General features: G+C 62.7%; 1 protein-coding gene across 1 annotated transcript in view; it reads right to left on the reverse strand.

Annotated features, from left to right (window-relative positions):
- Positions 1-13,662, reverse strand: part of PLXNA3 (plexin A3) — a 14,125-nt gene extending 463 nt beyond the window's left edge. Inside the window, exons 1-32 of the mRNA XM_035010891.1 lie at positions 13,606-13,662; positions 11,153-11,776; positions 10,283-10,822; positions 9,653-9,835; positions 8,640-8,768; positions 8,469-8,569; positions 8,077-8,200; positions 7,824-7,980; positions 7,645-7,744; positions 7,358-7,472; positions 6,989-7,189; positions 6,790-6,886; positions 6,511-6,701; positions 6,281-6,426; positions 6,089-6,209; positions 5,841-5,977; positions 5,561-5,731; positions 5,195-5,288; positions 4,869-5,108; positions 4,649-4,792; positions 4,335-4,569; positions 4,041-4,183; positions 3,705-3,961; positions 3,533-3,599; positions 3,255-3,401; positions 3,007-3,166; positions 2,748-2,851; positions 2,445-2,541; positions 2,070-2,260; positions 1,597-1,766; positions 1,043-1,255; positions 690-840 (exon numbers count right to left, since the gene is read on the reverse strand). Coding sequence (XP_034866782.1) covers positions 690-840; positions 1,043-1,255; positions 1,597-1,766; positions 2,070-2,260; positions 2,445-2,541; positions 2,748-2,851; positions 3,007-3,166; positions 3,255-3,401; positions 3,533-3,599; positions 3,705-3,961; positions 4,041-4,183; positions 4,335-4,569; positions 4,649-4,792; positions 4,869-5,108; positions 5,195-5,288; positions 5,561-5,731; positions 5,841-5,977; positions 6,089-6,209; positions 6,281-6,426; positions 6,511-6,701; positions 6,790-6,886; positions 6,989-7,189; positions 7,358-7,472; positions 7,645-7,744; positions 7,824-7,980; positions 8,077-8,200; positions 8,469-8,569; positions 8,640-8,768; positions 9,653-9,835; positions 10,283-10,822; positions 11,153-11,749 — 5,523 coding nt within the window. The 5' untranslated portion in view covers positions 11,750-11,776; positions 13,606-13,662. The remainder of the gene's footprint in view (positions 1-689; positions 841-1,042; positions 1,256-1,596; positions 1,767-2,069; positions 2,261-2,444; positions 2,542-2,747; positions 2,852-3,006; positions 3,167-3,254; positions 3,402-3,532; positions 3,600-3,704; positions 3,962-4,040; positions 4,184-4,334; positions 4,570-4,648; positions 4,793-4,868; positions 5,109-5,194; positions 5,289-5,560; positions 5,732-5,840; positions 5,978-6,088; positions 6,210-6,280; positions 6,427-6,510; positions 6,702-6,789; positions 6,887-6,988; positions 7,190-7,357; positions 7,473-7,644; positions 7,745-7,823; positions 7,981-8,076; positions 8,201-8,468; positions 8,570-8,639; positions 8,769-9,652; positions 9,836-10,282; positions 10,823-11,152; positions 11,777-13,605) is intronic.
- Positions 13,663-17,220: the final 3,558 nt, after the last annotated feature.

A 17,220-nucleotide genomic window follows, 5' to 3' on the forward strand; every position in this document is an offset into this window, starting at 1 on the left:
GTCAGCAGCCCCCGGCGGGGGCGCATCACTCCCTCCTCCCTGACCACCCCTCCCGGGTGCGTGCGTGCGTGCGCGCGTGGGCACGGCTCATTCCCGTACCGGGAGGTCACCGTGCACCTGCACTCTCGGGGTCCCTCCCAGAGCCCTGGCCGCCCCTCTTCAGTCTCCGCTGCCAGCTCCCTCTCTCCTCTGCCACCTCCGAGTGTCCCAGGGCCCCAGGGCTCGGTGCGTGGGCCGCCGCTCTCGGCCGCCCTTGGTGAGCTCGTGCAGGCTCAGGGCTTTCGGGGCCGTGTCCTGGCTCACGGGTTCTTATTTCCAGCAATAATACATCCTCAAGTCCATACCTCCGTGTTCCCAACCTCCTGAGGCTGGAGTCACAAATGCCATGGGCCCTATAAGGCACTAGCCCTGCCTACCTTCTGGCCTCACCCCTCTGGGCCCCACCCCCCCAATCTCCCCCAGCCCATCCCTTCCCTGGGCATTTACTTTTGCCCAACCAGAACTTTGTTCTCTGGCCCGTGGCTTCTCTCCTAGGTCCCTCAAATCCCAATCTCAAGAGATAGGCCCTATGCCTCCTCTGTCCCCTCTGGCACCCTGGAGCACCCTTCGCCCTCACGGAGCCCCCTGCCTTTGCCACCGAGTGCATGGTCAGGGCCTAACAACTGGGGGCCTGTGGGACTGGCACGCACCTCCTGGCGGTACTTGGTGACGTAGAAGTAGAGCTCACTGAGCGCGCTTAAGATGTTGAAGTCACTGGCATGGAGACGGGACTGCTCTACCAGGTAGGCATCCATGTCCTGGTCGCTAATGGACGCCATCTTTGCAATGTCCCGGTAGTACCTGTTGGAACTCTGAGTCGGTCATAAAGGCAGGTGCCACCAAAACCCCTGCCCCGGCTCTCAGGCCATTCTCTGGGCCTTTTTCCTGAAGCTGACACGGCCAGGGTGGGCGGGGGGACGGGGTGGAGGAAAGCAGGCTCCCTGGGCTGCACACCTGGCTTCCCGCCCCCCAACCCAGCGTGGGGCAGCAGGGCAGGGCCCACCTCTCCACCCAGCTCTTGTAGTTGGGGATGTCCTTGGCATAGAGCAGCTTGTTGGACGGCGAGTCCTTGCCCAGGCGATGCTCAGACGTGGAGCAGGAGTCCATGAAAGTCTGGGCCACCACTGACAGGCAGGCGTCCGTGATGCTGCTCTTGTGAATGTCGAACACGAACTGTGGGTTCTTGATCACGTTCACCCAGAAGCGCAGGGGCAGACTGAGCAGAGGAACGGGCACCTGAGGCTCCCCCCTGCTCCCTTCTCTGCTCCCCGTCCGGCCTGTGCACATCTCGCCCAAAGACAGCCGGGGTGACATACTGAGCTTAATGGTATTTTCTTTAACTTTCTGCCAGCCTTCATGTAGTGAGAAATACGAGTCCTCACCGCATCGGTGCTGCATGGCGGCCCCGCGACCAGCGTCCCACACGCCCAGCAGAGCCCATGTCCAGACACACACTCGCCCCCAGCCCCCCCCACTCGGTGGCCATGGTGCAGCCCCCATCCATTGCCCTCCCCGCGCGGCCCCCTCCGTGCACCCGGCCCCAGCACCAGGCGGTACCAGTTGCTCTTCCAGGTGTGGCGTACGTCAGGGTCACTGATCTGGCGCTGGTCGGCCTGTTCGTCCAGGAAGTCGAACATGTACTTGATGGCCAGGGGCAGGGCTGATCCCCGGTGGGCCGTGCTGAACACAGTCTCAAAGAGGTCGTCCACGAACTTCTGCAGCGTGCCCTGTGGGGGCTCGGCAAGAGCACAGGCCGTGAGGGGGCCAGGCCGGGACGGCCCCGCAGCACAACAGGGGGCCGGGGCGTAGGCAGTGGGCAGGGCTTCCCCGCAGGGCCCTCGCCCAAGACAGGCCCAGCGTCCGCCTCAGCCCCAGGCTGGGAGTTCCTGGAGCAAAGGCCTTGAGAAAGGCCCGCTAGACGTGAACGATCCCGCGGCCTCCCCCCAGGGCAGGCCAGGCCCACCGCAGGGCCAAGGCCAGGCTAGAAGTTGTCTGTGCCGAGGCCGGAGTGGCTCAGGGCAGCCACACACCTTGGTGGCCAGCAGTCGCGTCAGGTAGATCTCTGAGACCATCTTGCTGCCACGGTCCCCCTCACGGTGGTCGGCGTGGTCGTGGTTCTTCACCAGGTGCCACAGCTTGGTGCCAGTTTCCTGGTCGGGCGTGATCATGGGTGCCCGAGAACGGAGGCTGTCGGGGCTACTGGCCGTGCGCAGCAAGCTCTCTGGGGCCGAGGACAGGTATGCCCCTCAGGCCAGTGGGGCCAGGCCAGCCATCACCACGGCTCTTGCCCCACTCTGTTCCAGGAGCCCAGCAGGCGAAGGGGGGGCCCTGCCTGCTCTCACTGGCCCACCCCCACCTCTAGGAGGCCTCCCAAGGGCAAAGGCCACCACACTGAAGGCACCTACCGTAGCGGCTGAGGGAGCGAGTGAAGGTGAAGGAGTTGGCCATGTTGTAGGCGGACACTTGTTTGGGCACCAGCGCCACCAAGGAACCATCTGTCACCTGGAAACCCCGGAGGCGGAGGGCGGCAGTGCAAGAGGAGGCTGAGGAGCCAAGGGGCCGGAGCCACCGCCACCCCCGACCCTGAGGAGGGACCGGGAACGCAGGGGCAAGAGAAGGCAGAAGCCAGCGCCCCAGCTCCTGTGTCCTCAGGGCAGGGCCGTGGCTCCTCGGTGGCCCTGGGGATGACTAGGCCCCCAGCCCCTCACCTGGTAGTGGGCCAGTGAGTTGACCCTCTTCCAGTCACACTCGATCTTGGTGGTGACATCTTCATCCTGGAGGATGATGCGGGCCATGCGGCCCTGACGCCATTCTGCAGGCCACAGACAGCCCTTGAGGTCCTGCTCGGAGCCCCCCAGTCCCTGGACCCGCTCCCCTCAGAGGACAGAGCCCAAGTGGGGGTGTGAATGCCAGCCAATGTAATGTGGCCACAGGGTGGGGCCAGGAGGAAAGGAAAGGGCAGGTCACCTAGGTCCATGTCCTCAGCTTTGGGGCGCTGGGAGTATGGGATGCCCTTGTACACAGCATCCAGCAGCTTATCTTTGGCTTGGGTGATGCTGTCACAGTTGAGAACCTTCACTGGGACCTGAGCGCTGCCCTCGCTCTCCGGGAACACACAGTGCAGGGTCTGAGGGTGAGGGCAAGGACAAGGTGGCGCCTGAGTGAGGCTTCTTCCCCTCGTGCCCAAAGCCCTGTCCACCCGGCCCCCGGCTCACCAGCGTCTTATAGTCAATCTGCTGCCGAATGAGCTTGTCCTCACTCAGGGAGTAGCGTGCCTCGCCCGTGATGGCGTCAATGGGGCCCTTCTCCATCTGCTGCTTGATGGCGCAGTAGAGCAAGAAAAGCGGCTCCCCGGCACACTCCTGCAGCCAGGGTCGGGCACATGGCTTGCCGCCTGCCGGACAGTTAGCTGCTTCTCGCCCCCCCCCCCCCCCCCCGCCCCCCCCCGCCCCCCCCCCCCCCCCCCCCCCCCCCCCCCCCCCCCCCAGCGCACCTTTAGAAACTTGTGCAGCAGGAACGTGAACCAGTTGGTAAGCATCTTCTCAGCCACCGACTCGGTCCTAGGGCATAAGGGGTGCTGGGCCAGCGGGCAGAGGGCGGCCCAGGCAGGACCTGCTCTGGCAGGGGTGGGGCTGGCAGGGGGCGGGGCTGGGGCCTCGTAGTACCTGCGCAGCAGCAGCTTCGGGTGGTTCTTGCTCTCCAGGTTTTTCTCTATGAGGTCTGCCAGCAGTTGCTTGAGCAGCCCCGTGGCGTAATCGAGGCGGCTCTGCAGGACCACCATGGTGAGCGAGGCCACGGTGCCACGGTCTCGCATGGAGAAGCTACTCTGGGCCTCCAGCGTGTGGATGAAGGTGAGCACGAAGGCACGGCTGTGCAGCAGCTGCCCAAAGAGGCGCAGGGCCTTTTCGACGTTGGGGGGGGTCTGGGAGGGACAGGGAGTCTCAGAGAGTGGGGGTGGCCCCGGAGGGGATGAGGAGTGGGCAGGCAAGGCAGGGACTCACATCCAGCTCCTTGAGCACCGGATGGGCCTCAATGCCCGGGAAGAGCACGCGCACGGCGTAGGTCCGGTAGTCCAGGAACGGGATCTGCACGCCATCCATGTGATTGGTCAGCTCATTGATGTCTGTCTGCAGCTCAGCAAAGGCTGTGGAGGGGCGGGGAGGGAGAGTGAGCGGAGCAGGGAAGAGCCCACGCCCGCCCCCCCGCCCCCGCCCTGCAGCACACCCCCGGCCCAGGCACCTTCCTTGCACACCCCCGGCCCAGGCACCTTCCTTGCACACCCCCGGCCCAGGCACCTTCCTTGCATTCCAGAGCCACGCGGGACTCCAAGTTGTCCATCTGCAGCTGAAGCCGCTTGAGCGTGCGGTCGGCATCCTGGGTCTTGCGCTTATAGGCCACCAGCACGGCGGTGATGGCCAGCAGTAAGAGGCCACCGCCTGCCGCCAGGCCCACCACGGCCGGCAGGGTCAGCGCCCGCTCAGCCGTGATGTGCAGGGTACCCAGCCAGAACTCCAGGCCGCCCACCAGCACCTGCGGGGACAAGCCCGCCCTGAGCTTGCCGCCCCGCCCACCACGCTCGCCCCTGGCGGCCTCCCCACCCCCCACACACCATGACAGGCTGCCGGCCCGTCTGGCTGGGCGAGTCACACAGCAGCTGCGTGTCGGAGACCGTGAGGGCGCATGGCTGGCCCCCGATCAGCACCGTGTAGTTGAGGCGGGAGCTGCCAGCCGCTGCGGGGATCAGATTCTTGCCCTGTGGGTGGAGGACACGGTCACAGCCGGGGCTCCCCACCCCCCTGCCTCTCCCCGTCCCTGTGCCCCACCCATACCTTCAGCACCACGTGGGAGCCAGGTTTGACATCCAGCACACCAGAGGGCCCAAGTGGCTCAAAGCTGGGGTCAGGGTAGTAGGTAAAGGAGGACCGGTTGAGGGAGCGGGCCGTCTGCACATGATCCAGCACGAAGCCGAACTCGTCGGGGTGTTCACCCTGGGCCTGGGGCTGGGGCCGTCCCAGGAAGATGCCGGGGGCCTTACATAGCATGGCGGTGTCGTTGATCACCTGGCACGTCTGTGGGGACAAAGGAGGGCAGCCTGGCACGTGAGGCCTCAGGGGGCAGGGGCAGGGGGTGGGGCGACGGCAGCTGGTGCGCTCACATTGGTGGTCTCGATGCCTCGGTACTTGGCCCGGACCCGGGGCTCCTGGACTGTCAGTAGGTGGGTCCCGCTCACAGTGATGGCAGTGCTTCCACTGGGGGCAGTGGGGGAGGGGCCTCAGGCTCCCTCCCCCACTGCCCCCCAGCCTGGCCCTGGAGAGCTATCCGGGCTGCTGGGGAGCCCAGGGCCTCCTGGGCCTGGGGGCACCGGGTGAATGCCAGGGGCTGTGTTGTTGGGAGGACACTGCCCCCTGTGCCTATGAGGGCTCGGGTTCACAGGATGTGTAACTTGATGCCCAAGGCTCCAGTCACCAGGCAAGGCCCCAGGCTTTGCTGGCCAGGCTCCCCATTTTTCCTAGGGTCTTACTTGATTATGCTCCAGGTGGGCTCAAGGCGAGTGACAGTGGGGTCCTGGGTGTAGGTGTAGAAGACTCCAGGACTGGAGATGTTGGCGCGGTCGATGGCCAGGGTGATGGGGGCCTGGCTGGGGCCCAGGGTCGATACGGGTGAGATACACACAATTGCCTCAGCATCTCTCCTACGTTGGCAAGCAGGGCGCTCAGGGCAGGCAGCCCAGGGCCATGATCCACGTGCCCTTGGGGCCCCCTATGCAGCGCCCAGGCTGAGGCGAACGGGGCCCTGCCCACCTCACAAACTGGCACTCGCCGTCCCTCACAGTCACAGTGACCCTGCTGCCAGCGTCCAGCGAGCTCCCGGAGATGGTGAGCCGTGTGCCCCCGGACGCCGGGCCCCGACTGGGACTCACGCGGTCAAACGCTGGCGTCTGTGCAAGAAGCAGCCTTGAGGGGAGGGAGGAGGCAGCCGGGTTGGGGCGGGGGGGGGGGGGGGGGGGTGGGGAGGGGGGGGGGGGGGAAAGGGCGGGCAGCCCACGCACCACAAAGCTGTAGAGCTGCTCGGACTGCGTGCGGAAGTCAGCGGAACAGTCGCCCACACAGAGCTCCGCAGGCCCTGGCGGCGGGCTGGGCACCAGCGACTCCTCCATCTCACACACGATCCTAGGGGTCCGAGAAGGTCAGGGCCCGCGGCGGAGGGCCCAGGGCCCCGGCACCCGCACAGCCGCGCTCACCTCTCGGCGCTGACGTACTCAGAGGGGATGGAGTTGCAGCGCACGCCCGCGACCCGCAGGCCCACCTCTCGGTAGCTGAGGCCCAGGTTCTCGCCCACGATGGTGACGCGGGTGCCTCCCTCCTTGGGCCCCATGAGCGGGTGGATCTGCAGAGCAGGAGGAGAGGCGACAGGGTGAGCCCAGGCTCGCGTCGGGTGCCCGGCCGACCGAAAGGGGCGGGGGAGGCCCACCTGGGCAATGCGGGGGTGGCTGCAGCGGGTGCCCTTCTGGCTCGGGTGCATCCAGTTGGTCTTGGGGGCTGGGCAGTGCGCCCGCAGCTGGCACCTGTGCTCCGAGACGCACCAGCCGCAGTTGAAGCGAGGGTCAGCCTTGAGGCAGAGGCCGCAGCTGGGCCGCTGCGCCCAGCACTTATACAGGAGAGCTGCGGGCAGAGGGCACCGCTGGGGGCGGCCAGCTCACGGCAACGGTGCCCCAGGAGGCGAGCTCCTCGGCCCCACCCCGCCCCTCACCTCGGAAGGTGGCAGGCTTGTCGATGGGGAAATCCCCATCCCAGACCACGGAGAAGTCCAGCTCGGTGTCGCCGGACTCGTCGCCTTCATAGGAGTACTGGGAGAGAGGGAGCCGCGTGAGCGTGAGCCCAGAGCGCGCGCAGCCGCGCGCAGCCCCGCGCAGCCCCGCGCAGCCGCGCGCAGCCCCGGGGGCGCGCACCGAGGCGTTCTGGCACTGCACGCTGCTGCTGTTGAAGCGCACGGCCGGCACCCGCTGCTGGCGCCCCTGCACCCGGAGCACGCACTCGTAGTTCTTCTGGCCTGACTGCGGCTGCGGCAGGTTCTTGGCCCGCAGGGTAAGAGGCTGCATGACGCCCACTGGGATCAAGAGGTCCCCGCCGGGCAGGATCTCAGGGCAGCCCTGAGGGGAGAACGCCCATCAGCCGCAGGCGCTCGGCGGCGCCGCCCCGGGGCCCAGCTGGGCTAGGCCCGGACCGAGGAGGCTCCGAGAAACCCAGGCGAGCAAAGGCAGAAGCCAGAGGCCAGCCCACGGGGAGCCCGGCCCCCTCGCGCCCGGCGCCCGCCTCACCTCAGGGCTGTGGACCCTGCCCTCCTGGAAGGAGCACTCGTGGGGGTGGCCGGTACACACGTGACGGTACTTACACCAGTGGCAGGGGTAAGGGCTGCCGACGCAGGACATGCACCTGGCGGGGAGAGGCTTCAGAGGTCGCAGAGGACCGGGCCTGCCCCTCCGACCACCCTCCTACAGGCCGTGCGGGAAACGGAGGGAAGGGGGCGCCAGGGCCCGCCCGAGGCCCGCACGGCCCAGCCAGGGACGAAGAGATGCGGGACGGCGGCAGAAAGGCCAGGACTCACGACTGGAGCGCGCTGCAGTTGTACAAGACGAAGTCGACCCCGGCGAACTTCACCCCAGTCTCCCTGGAGAGCAGCTGCAGCCGCACGGTGCGCGTGGCCCCTGCAGCGAGCCCAGGGGTGGCCGTGAGCAAGCCCGGGCCGGCGAGTGCCCCCAGCCCGGAGAGCCCCAGCCCACTGACCATGCCCCCGGGTGAGAGCCCGGAGCTCCTGGAGGGAGGGCGAGGGGCAGTGCAGCTCCCCGGAGGGCAGCACGACGGCCGCGCTCTCCGTCACCTCCTCAAAGGCACAGCTCACACCAGCGCTGAGGTCGGGCGCGTTGCGCATGGCCACCGTCAGCTGGGGGAGGCAGAGGAGTCAGAAGAGGAGGTGACCCCCCGCCGCCGCCTCAGCCCGCGCACAGGCCCGCACAGCCGCACCCAGCCCGCCACTCACCTGCACAGCGGGCGAGCTCACCGAAACATTGTTGGGCCGGACCCGCACCTGGACACATTTGCTCAGTTCCTCGGCAAAGCCGTGCGGGGCTGAGGCACCCGGACAGGCCCCTTGGCGGCAGCACCTGCGTGGGATCAGGCCACAGCCCGCTACGCAGCTGCCCCTGGGCACGCCCAACCTCTGCTCCCCCTTTTTCCCCCCGGGCCTGCAGGGAAGAGGTGCCGGCCGGCCCGGCCCACAGTGCCAGGCCACGGTGTGCCTTGGCCTCGTCCCCTGCGGCCCAAGGGGCGCCCCCGGGGATAGAGGTTCTGCTCGTCGGCTGCGTGAAGTACAAGGGGACGGGGGCTGAGGCCACGAGGGCGCGGAGCAGGGCCCCCCACGGCCGCCCTCACCTGTGCTGCAGAACACACCAGCCACAGTGGGGGTCCCCCGAGCCGAGGCAGGCCGCGCAGCTCACGTACTGCTCGCACGTCTCCACCGGGAGCTGGCTCACCTGGGGACGGCCGCGTCAGCACCCGCCCTGCCCCCAGCCCGCCACCCGCCGCCGCCCGCCTCGGGCCCACCTGCTTCTCACTCAGGAGGTAGATGTGCCGGTGGTCAGGGCTGAAGAGCAGGTCCCGGAGGATGGGGCTGCCATCCGCCACAGGCACGGTCTCGTACAGCTGGGCGTACTGGGAGCCATCAACCCGGACCTGGGCCCGAGACAAGCCAGCCTGATGCCACAGCCGCCCCACGCGCACGCACCACATGCTCTTACCAAGCGGAAGCCAGGGCCCGGCCGGGCTGGGGCTCAACCTGCCCGCCCCACCCCCCAGGCCGCCACAGGCAGGGGAAGGAGGGTTCAAAGGCCATCCCGGGGAGCCACTGCGGGTGCCTCACCCAGTCCAAAAGGCCTCCAAGAACGAGAGATGCAGAGATTCACGGGGTCGAGGCGGGGAGGAGATGGGGGCGGGGGGGGGGGAGAACTCTGGGGGGAGGGCGTTTTGGGGCGATGACACCATCCCAGCCCAAGAGAGTGCTGCAAACTTACTGAGAAGTACACCTGAGAGGGAGGCACGGTGTGCTTTGGGAATGATGCCTCCCCAACGCGGTTACAGATGCAAATGAGGGCCCAGGAGAGGAGCAGGCCAGGCCCCCCCAAAACTCAGCAGGCTCTCTTTACAGACCTCCTGGGAGCAGCCCGTGGTGGTCATCCTGACTCCTATCCCTTCAGAGCACACTGCGGCTCCCAGGGTCCATTTCCCCCTGTCCCACTACCCCCGTCCCGGAATGGAAGCAGCCCCAGTGCCCACGAGGGGACAAGAGGGCACGAGGGAGCGGGGCGTTACACCCACATTTCTTCCTCGTTCATTCAGCAGAGGACTTGGCAGTGACGGCCCAGCCGGGGCCCTGCTCTCCTAGCAGGGAGGCCCTGAGACGGGCCTGGGCTCCGTCACACGAGCCAGCCGTTCGGGCCACAGCGGGCACTACTGTTGGTGAGGGTGGAGCGCGACCAGGTTCCTAGGGCCCAGCCTGGGAAGCCCGCCTTCCCCCAGGGGCCGTGCCCTGGCCGAGGCCTCATAGCCCCTCATCGTACCTTCTTCAGAGTGCCAGTCCGAGTGCCGACGAAGACCACAGAGTGCTGGCGGTAGGTGTAGGCGGCCACACTGGCCATGCCGTCGCTGCTGTCAGCCAGCAGGGGCAGCCCCTCGATCACATGCAGGCCCCCCAGGGGCTGGTTCAACACCAGCCCGCAGAAGTTCCCATTTATCTGCATGGGCTGGTGAAACAGGAGGGAGGCAGTGAGAGTCAGAGCTTGAGGGCACAAGACCCCATATTCTGGAAGGAAGCAGGATCTGGAACTGGCTCCCCACCAGCCAAGCCCAACCGCTGGCCTTGGGACCACCCCCACCCCCACCAGGAAGTCAGGGGCTGAGGAGGACGAGGAGGCATGAGCAGGGAGAGGAGGATGAGGCAGCAGGTGGCCCCAGGCACACCTCCAAGGCCTGCACGATGGGGCTGCCCGGGAGATGGAGCACGGAGCAGCCGGCTTGGGCCGGCACAGGGGGAGAAAGGGTATCCCACAAACAGAGAGCACCCGTCAACAGCAAGAAGGCAGGCCCGGGGAGAAAGAGGGGGAGCAGAGGTTGGGAGTGCCCAGGCCAGCCTGGGATGGACGGCACGGCAGCGCGCGGGGGCCCGGCCGGGGGTGGGGGTGAGAGCTCACGGTGTTGATGCAGGGCAGCTCCTTGTTGAGCAGCCAGGGCAGGGCCAGCGTGCCCTCCCCGCGGTAGCAGGACTGGATGCGGCGCCGGATATGGGCATTGATGTTGCTGAGGGTAAAGAGGCAGAGGATGGTCTGCCGTGGCGGGCTGGCGCGGTTCTTCTGGCCCTGAGAGAACACGGTGAAGAGGATGTCCTCGTCAGGCGGCACGCCCAGGGCCTGGGCCAGCAGCAGGCCGGGCTTGGCCAGGTGGGCACTCTGCACCAGGCGGTACTCCACGCCTCGCCAGGAGCAGCCGATGGGGAACTCCACATACGAGTAGAACTCCGAGTCCCCGGCGCACATGCGCACGATCTTGGACGTGAAGAATTTCTCGCCCGCCGTGTCCAGCAGCGTCTGCTGGGTGTCCAGCTGCAGCGTCAGGAAGTACACGAAGGAGGCGCTCACAAAGCCGTAGATGTAGTAGATGTCAAAGGCGGGGTACAAGGACAGCGTGTCTGAGGGGATCTTGATTTGCGAGGAGACAAACTCGTCCTGGTACACCTGGGGAGCAGGTGGAGGGGAGCGTGGGACGAGGCTCCCACAACCCCACTTCAGGCCCCCCCGCCGCCCCGGGCTTCCGTCATGCCCCCACCCTGCCCATATGCTCCTAGGAGCCCAGCCAGAAAGGCCACAGAGGGCAGGGTGAGCAGCCCCATCCTGTGCCCTAGCCCGGCCTCCCGGCCTCAGCCACTCGTCTCCTCTCGGATCAGGACAGGGTGAAGGCAAGGAGGGCAACGGGAGCCGGCTCTCGAGAGGGCTGAGAGGACACACCAGGGGAAGAGGGCCTGGCCGCCGGCCCGAGAAGGTGAACCGGCGAGTGGGCTCACCCACCAGACTGAACATGTCGGCACTGTCCTCGTCGCTGATGAGCTTGCGGGAGCTGAGGGTGGGGAAGTACTCGGACTTGCCGTCCACAGCGGTGCCCACGAACAGCTTGCTGGGCCCCTGCCCCTGCTCCACAATGACGCCGGCCATGGAGTCAGGCTCCTGAGCCCCTGACAGGTAGTGCTCCTTGCGGTGGTGGGGCTCACCCAGCTTGAAGAGGTCGTCCAGGCGCAGGAACTGGCAGATGCCCTGCCAGATGCTGCCACAGGCCACCAGGCGGCGGGCCGCGTAGTCTATGAGCAGCAGCTTGTTCACGTTGTCTACAGGTGCCAGGCGGTGGGCACACACTCGCATGCTGGGGGGTGGGTAGCAGCGAGCATTGTCCTCGACAGGCCCCGTGACGTGGGCCCGCAGCTCGGTCAGGTTGGGGGCCAGCTTGAAGATGCGGTTCACTGCACCCACAAACACCTCCCCAGTCACCCGGTGCACGGCCAGGTGCGTGAGCGTAGTGTCTGTCACCAAGAAGGCCGGGAAGGGCCTGCTGTTGTCCACGGCCCCCGCCAGGGCAGGGAGGACCAGCAGGAGGAAGCAGACAGCAGGCATGGCCAGCAGCTGCACCCGGGCACAGGCCTGAGGGGAGGAAGCAAGTGCGAATCAGAGGCCCTGGCCCAGGCTGCCGGCCTTCCTCCTGCCCCACCTGGCCTAGGGCCCCCAGCGGGCTGAGCACCGTGCCACAGACGGTGGAGGCCACTCATCCACCCCCAGACCAGAGTCCCAGATGGTGACTGTGGCCTCCACCAGGGCGCATGAGCGAGCAGCCGGCACAGGCAGGCTGGAGGGCCATCAATCATCCCCCAACCCCTGCTGGAAAGGAGCCAGGAGGCCTCCCCTCAACTGGGCCACACCCAAGAGGGGGCAGCAGAGCCAGATGCTGGGAAAGGCAAGGCGGGAGGCCCTCCCAGAATGAGATCCCAAACACCGGATCCCGGAGCTGAGGGTGGCCAGCCACATACAAGAGGTACTGTAGGCAAGCCCCAGGCCACACAGACACCCCACGCCCAAGTCGGGGGATGGGGAAAGGCAGAGAGTGAACAATCACAAGTGTGTGTGTTGGGGAGGGGGGAGGACACCACTCCAGAGTGGCACTGCCACCAGGAGACCCAGGTCAGACGTCGGAGGCATTAGGTCTGAGAATGGACCCGGCGCCATCACATCCCCAGTCCTGGCCCCAGCTGCCTCCTCGCCCCGAGGGCCTCCCTCAGCTAGCTGTCCAGGAGCCTGCTGTCTAGCCTACCCACTGCAACACAAAGCCGAGTTGTGCCTGCCCCCACAGCCACGCGCCAAGACAGACATAAGTCAGGCTCTGCTCGGGCACAGCCAGACAGATGGTCCAGGTAGCCCTGTGCAGCTCTCCCTCCAAATCCAGAGGTTCGCTGGGGAAGGGGAGGTGTTTGGGGGTACAAGGAGCCCAATGGAAAGGAAGCAATGTCCCCAAATACAGCAAGGCCTTGGGGAGATGGGGCGGGGGCCGTAGGGACAGTGCCCAGCTTGGCCAGGTCTTCGCCCCCAGGCCACACCCAGGTTCCCGGCCAGCTCCAGGCCGCAAAGCAGTGTCTCTGTACCCCAGCCCCAAGGGGGACACAAGGTACCCAGCTTGGGGAGAGCAGGGAACCAAAGTAAGAAGGCATATAAGATAGAAAGGAAAAAATGCATTTGCTAGAACAAGGAACAGGCCCTGCTTGAAATAGCAGAGTTTCAGCTCAGACTGATCATCTCTCTGGGGCTCTTTTGTCAGGTCTGCATCCTGGACCCCTAATGCAACAGCCAGAGAAGAAAGGGAGGCAGAAGAGAAGGGCGGGGGGGGGGGGGGCACATCCCACCCTAACCTCCTCCACACCCCGCAGGAATACAAGCCTAGGAATGGAGATGGAGACAGGTTGGGAGAGAGACCTGGAAAGGCAGGATGTGCAACCCAAGCCCCCATCCCAACCTCCACCTGTAAGTGGGAGCCTCAAGCATCACAGGCACACCCAGCTGCTCTGCTACGCCGCTGCCAGCAGAGAGCCCGAGGAAAGGGACAGTCCCTCACAGAGATGCGCCTCCAGCGCCCCACTCCCCAATGCCCCCCACCGTGCTGATGGCCTGGCTCGCCCTGCTCCCACCAGGGGCACCCCTCGGCCGACCCACGAGTACCTAGTGGATGGAGACGCCGCAGCAGTCCTTGGAGGGGCCGCTCCTCAGCCACAAAGGGTCCCCATAGGGCAGGGGAGCTGGGCTCAGACCGGCGGTCCTTGCTGGCGCTGGGCACGAAGGACCAGTCGGGCCGGCGCCCGAGATGCAACACAGAGGCAGGGCCCGACCCCCTCAAGGCCGAGCCCAATCCCCGAGCTGGCCGAGCCCCGGGCCGCCGAGCCGGCTGGCTCCGCACGGGCGGCGGGCTATGGAGGCCACCTACCTACCTGTCCCTCCGCTGCCGCTGGCTCCGGGTGGCCGCCTGCCAGCCACGTGGACGCGCCCCCGAGCCCCACACCGGCCCCACTCGCGCGTCCCCGCCGCCGCGCCCCGTGCGCGCCCCCGCCGCGCCCACACACTGGGCAGGCCCGCGGCCGCCGGGGCCTTTTAAACCCGGACCGTACCACCGCGCCGGGCGGGGGCGCCCAGGGAGAGCCGGGTGGCCGGGCGCGCGGGCGGGGGCCGCTCCTGCCCCGGGGCCGCATGGAGGCCAGCGCGCCGCCCCGAGCCCCAGGAGCCACCTGGGTCCCCGCCCAGCGAGCGGACCCCCCCCCGCCTCGCACAATGGCCGCGTCCGCGGGACGCGCCTCTCCCCCTCCTCCCCGCCCGCTGCCTCCGGCAACCTTGGGACCCGCGCGCGCCCGCGCCACACCCCCCTCGGGCCCGGCGCGCGGCTGCGCCGGCGCACAAGCCCCGCCCCGCCCGGGCGCTCCGAGGCGCGTCCAGGGCCACCTGCTGCCGGGGCGCAGCCGCCCCTGTGTCGACCTGTCAGGCACGCACCGGTGGAGGACGGCGCGGCCCTTGCTCAGGACACTCTCGCCCTCGAGGTCCCTAACCCGGAGGGCCCGCGGCTGATACCAGGCAAGTGCCCAGCACAAGGGCTGGAGGCTGTCAGCCGTTTACACCTGGCCCCTCACCCAGCCGACCACCGCGGCCCTGAACCCGGAGGGTTCGTTCCCCAGCTTTCTTTTTCCTTTTCTTTTTAAACAGCTTTATTGAGATAGAATGCACCTATCACATAAGTCACTCATTTAAAGTGTAACACTCAATGACTTGTAGTATATTCACAAAGTTGTGCAACCATCTGCACTATCAAGTTCCAGGACATTTCGTCACCTCCCCAAAGAAACCCCCATACTCCTAAACAGTCACCCCCCACCGTCCCCCTCCCCCAGCCCCTGGCAGCCACCAATCTACTTTCTGAATATGGACATCTCATATGAATGGATTCATACAATACTCATGTGTCTTTTGTATCTGGGTTCTTTCACTTTGCCATAATGTTTTGAAAGTTCATCCATGTTGTAGCATGGATCAAGACTTCCTTTCTTTTTAGGGCCAAATAATATTCCATTACATGGATATATCACATTTTATTTATCCATTCATCAATTGGTGGGCACCTGGGTCGTTTCTACCTTTGGCAATTGTGAATAATGCTGTTAGGAATATTTGTGTACAGATTTTTATGTGAACACATTTTCATTTCCTTTCCACCTAGGAGTGGGATTTCTGGGTCACATAATAACTCTATTTTTAACATTTTGAGGAAAATGGCCAAAGAGCTTTTTCCAAAGTAGCTGCACCATTTTTACATTCCCATCAGTGGTGTATGAGGGTTCCAATTTCTCCACATTCTGGCCAACCCTTACTATGTGATTTTTTTGTTTCTAGCCATCCTAGTGGGTGTGAAATGATACCTCATTTGGATTCTCATTTCCCTGATGACTAATGATGTCGAGCATCTTTTCATGAGTTTGTTGGCCATTTGTAGATCTTCTGTGATATACAAAGCAATCTGAAACGTCTATTCAAGTTCTTTGCCCATTTTTTAGTTGGGTTTTGCTGTGTTGTTGTCAAGTTGTGGGAGTTCCATATATATTCTGGATATTAATCCCTTATGATTTGCAAATATTTTCTCTCATTCTGTGGGTTCTCTTTTCATTCTCTTGATAGTGTCCTTAGATGCACAAAAGTTTTAAAATTTGATGTCATCTAATTTGTCTTTCATTTGTTGCTTGTGCTTTATTGTCATATCTAAGGAACTGTTGTTTAATCCAAGGTCAGAAAGATTTACCCCTATGCTTTGTTCTAAGAGTTTTGTAGTTTTCACTCTTAAATTAAGGTCTCCAGGGGTACCTGGGTGGCTCAGTCAGTTAAGTGTCTGCCTTCGGCTCAGGTCGTGGTCCCAGGGTCCTGGGATCGGACCCCACATCAGGCTCCCTGCTCAGCGGGCAGCCTGCTTCTCCCTCTCCCTCTGCCTGCAGCTCCCCCTGCCTGTGCTCTCTCTCTGTCAAATAAAATCTTTTTAAAAAATTTAGGTCTCTGGTCCATTTTGGGTTCCTTTTTGCATATAATGTGAGGTTGTGGTCCAACTTCATTCTTTTGCCTGTGGCTGCTATGCCCTTTGTTGAAGAAGCTACTCTTTCCCCATTGAATGGTCTTGGCCCCCTCATCAAAAATCAATTGACAGTAGATATATGGGCTTATTTCTGGGCTCTTTCAATTCTGTCCTGTTCATCTATATGTCTGTCTTTATGCTGATATCACACTGTCTTGATCACTGTAGTTCTGTAGTAAGTTTTGAAACTGGGAACTATTAATACTCCAAATTTGTTCTTTTCCAAGAGTGTTCCGACTATTCAGTGTCCCTTACACTTCCATAGGAATTTTAGGATAAGCTCATCAGTTTCTGCAAAAAAAAAAAGATCCAGTGGGAGTTCAATAGTGATGAAATTGAATCTGCAGATCAATTTGGGGAGTGTTGCCATCTTAATAAGATTAAGAGTCTCCATCCATGAACATGGGATGTTGATTAATTTTAGATGTTTATTGATTTCAACTTGGCTAGGCTGTAGTCCCCAGTTATTTAATCAAACACTCATCTAGGTGTTGTTGTGAAGCTATTTTGTATATGTGGTCAACATCTACAATTGATTGACCTTAAGTAAAGAATGCCCTCCGTAGTTTGTGTGGGTCTCGTTCACTAACTGAAGGCCTTAAAAGCAAAAATTAAGGTTTCCTGGAGAAGTAGAAATTCTGCCTCAAGATTGTAACATAGAAATCCTGCCTGAGGGCGCCTGGTTGGCTCAGTTGGTTAAGCAATTGCCTTCGGCTCAGGTCATGATCCTGGAGTCCCGGGATCGAGTCCTGCATCGGGCTCCCTGCTCAGCAGGGGGTCTGCTTCTCCCTCTGACCCTCCCCCCTCTCATGTGCTCTCTCTCAAATAAATAAATAAATAAATAAATAACGAAAGAAAGAAATCCTGCCTGAGTCTCCAGCCTACTTGCCTGCCCTGCAAATTTTGGACTTGCCAAATTGCCAGCCCCCACAATTACATGAGCTAATTCCTCAAAATAGATCCTCTGTGTGTGTGTCCTGCTATGTTTCTCTGAAGAACCCTGACTAAACAGATGTTTTTCTGTTTATTTAGGTCTTCTTTAATTTCTTTCAATCATATTTTGTAGTTTTCAGTGCACAAGCCTTGTACTTCTTTTGTTAAATTTATTCCTAAGTGTTTTATTCTTCCTGATGCTATTCATAAATGGAATTAATTATTTTCTTACTTTCAGTTTGGATTGCTTATTGCTAGGATATAGAAATACACTTGATTTTTGTCATGATCTTTTGTCCTGCAACTTTGCTGAACTCGTTTGTTACCTCTAATAGGTTTTTAGGGGATTTCCTGGGATTTTGCAGATATGAGATTATGTCATCTGAAAATATAGTTTTACTTCTTCCTTTCCAATCTGGATGCCTTTTGTTTTCTTTTGTTGCCTGTCATGGCCAGACCCTTCAGTCAAATGTTGGCTGGGAGTGGTGTCTTTCCTTTTAATTTTATA

Source organism: Mirounga leonina, unplaced genomic scaffold (genome assembly GCF_011800145.1).
Source record: "Mirounga leonina isolate KUSES-001 unplaced genomic scaffold, KU_Mleo_1.0 Mir_101799, whole genome shotgun sequence".
Classification (NCBI taxonomy): Eukaryota; Metazoa; Chordata; class Mammalia; order Carnivora; family Phocidae; genus Mirounga; species Mirounga leonina.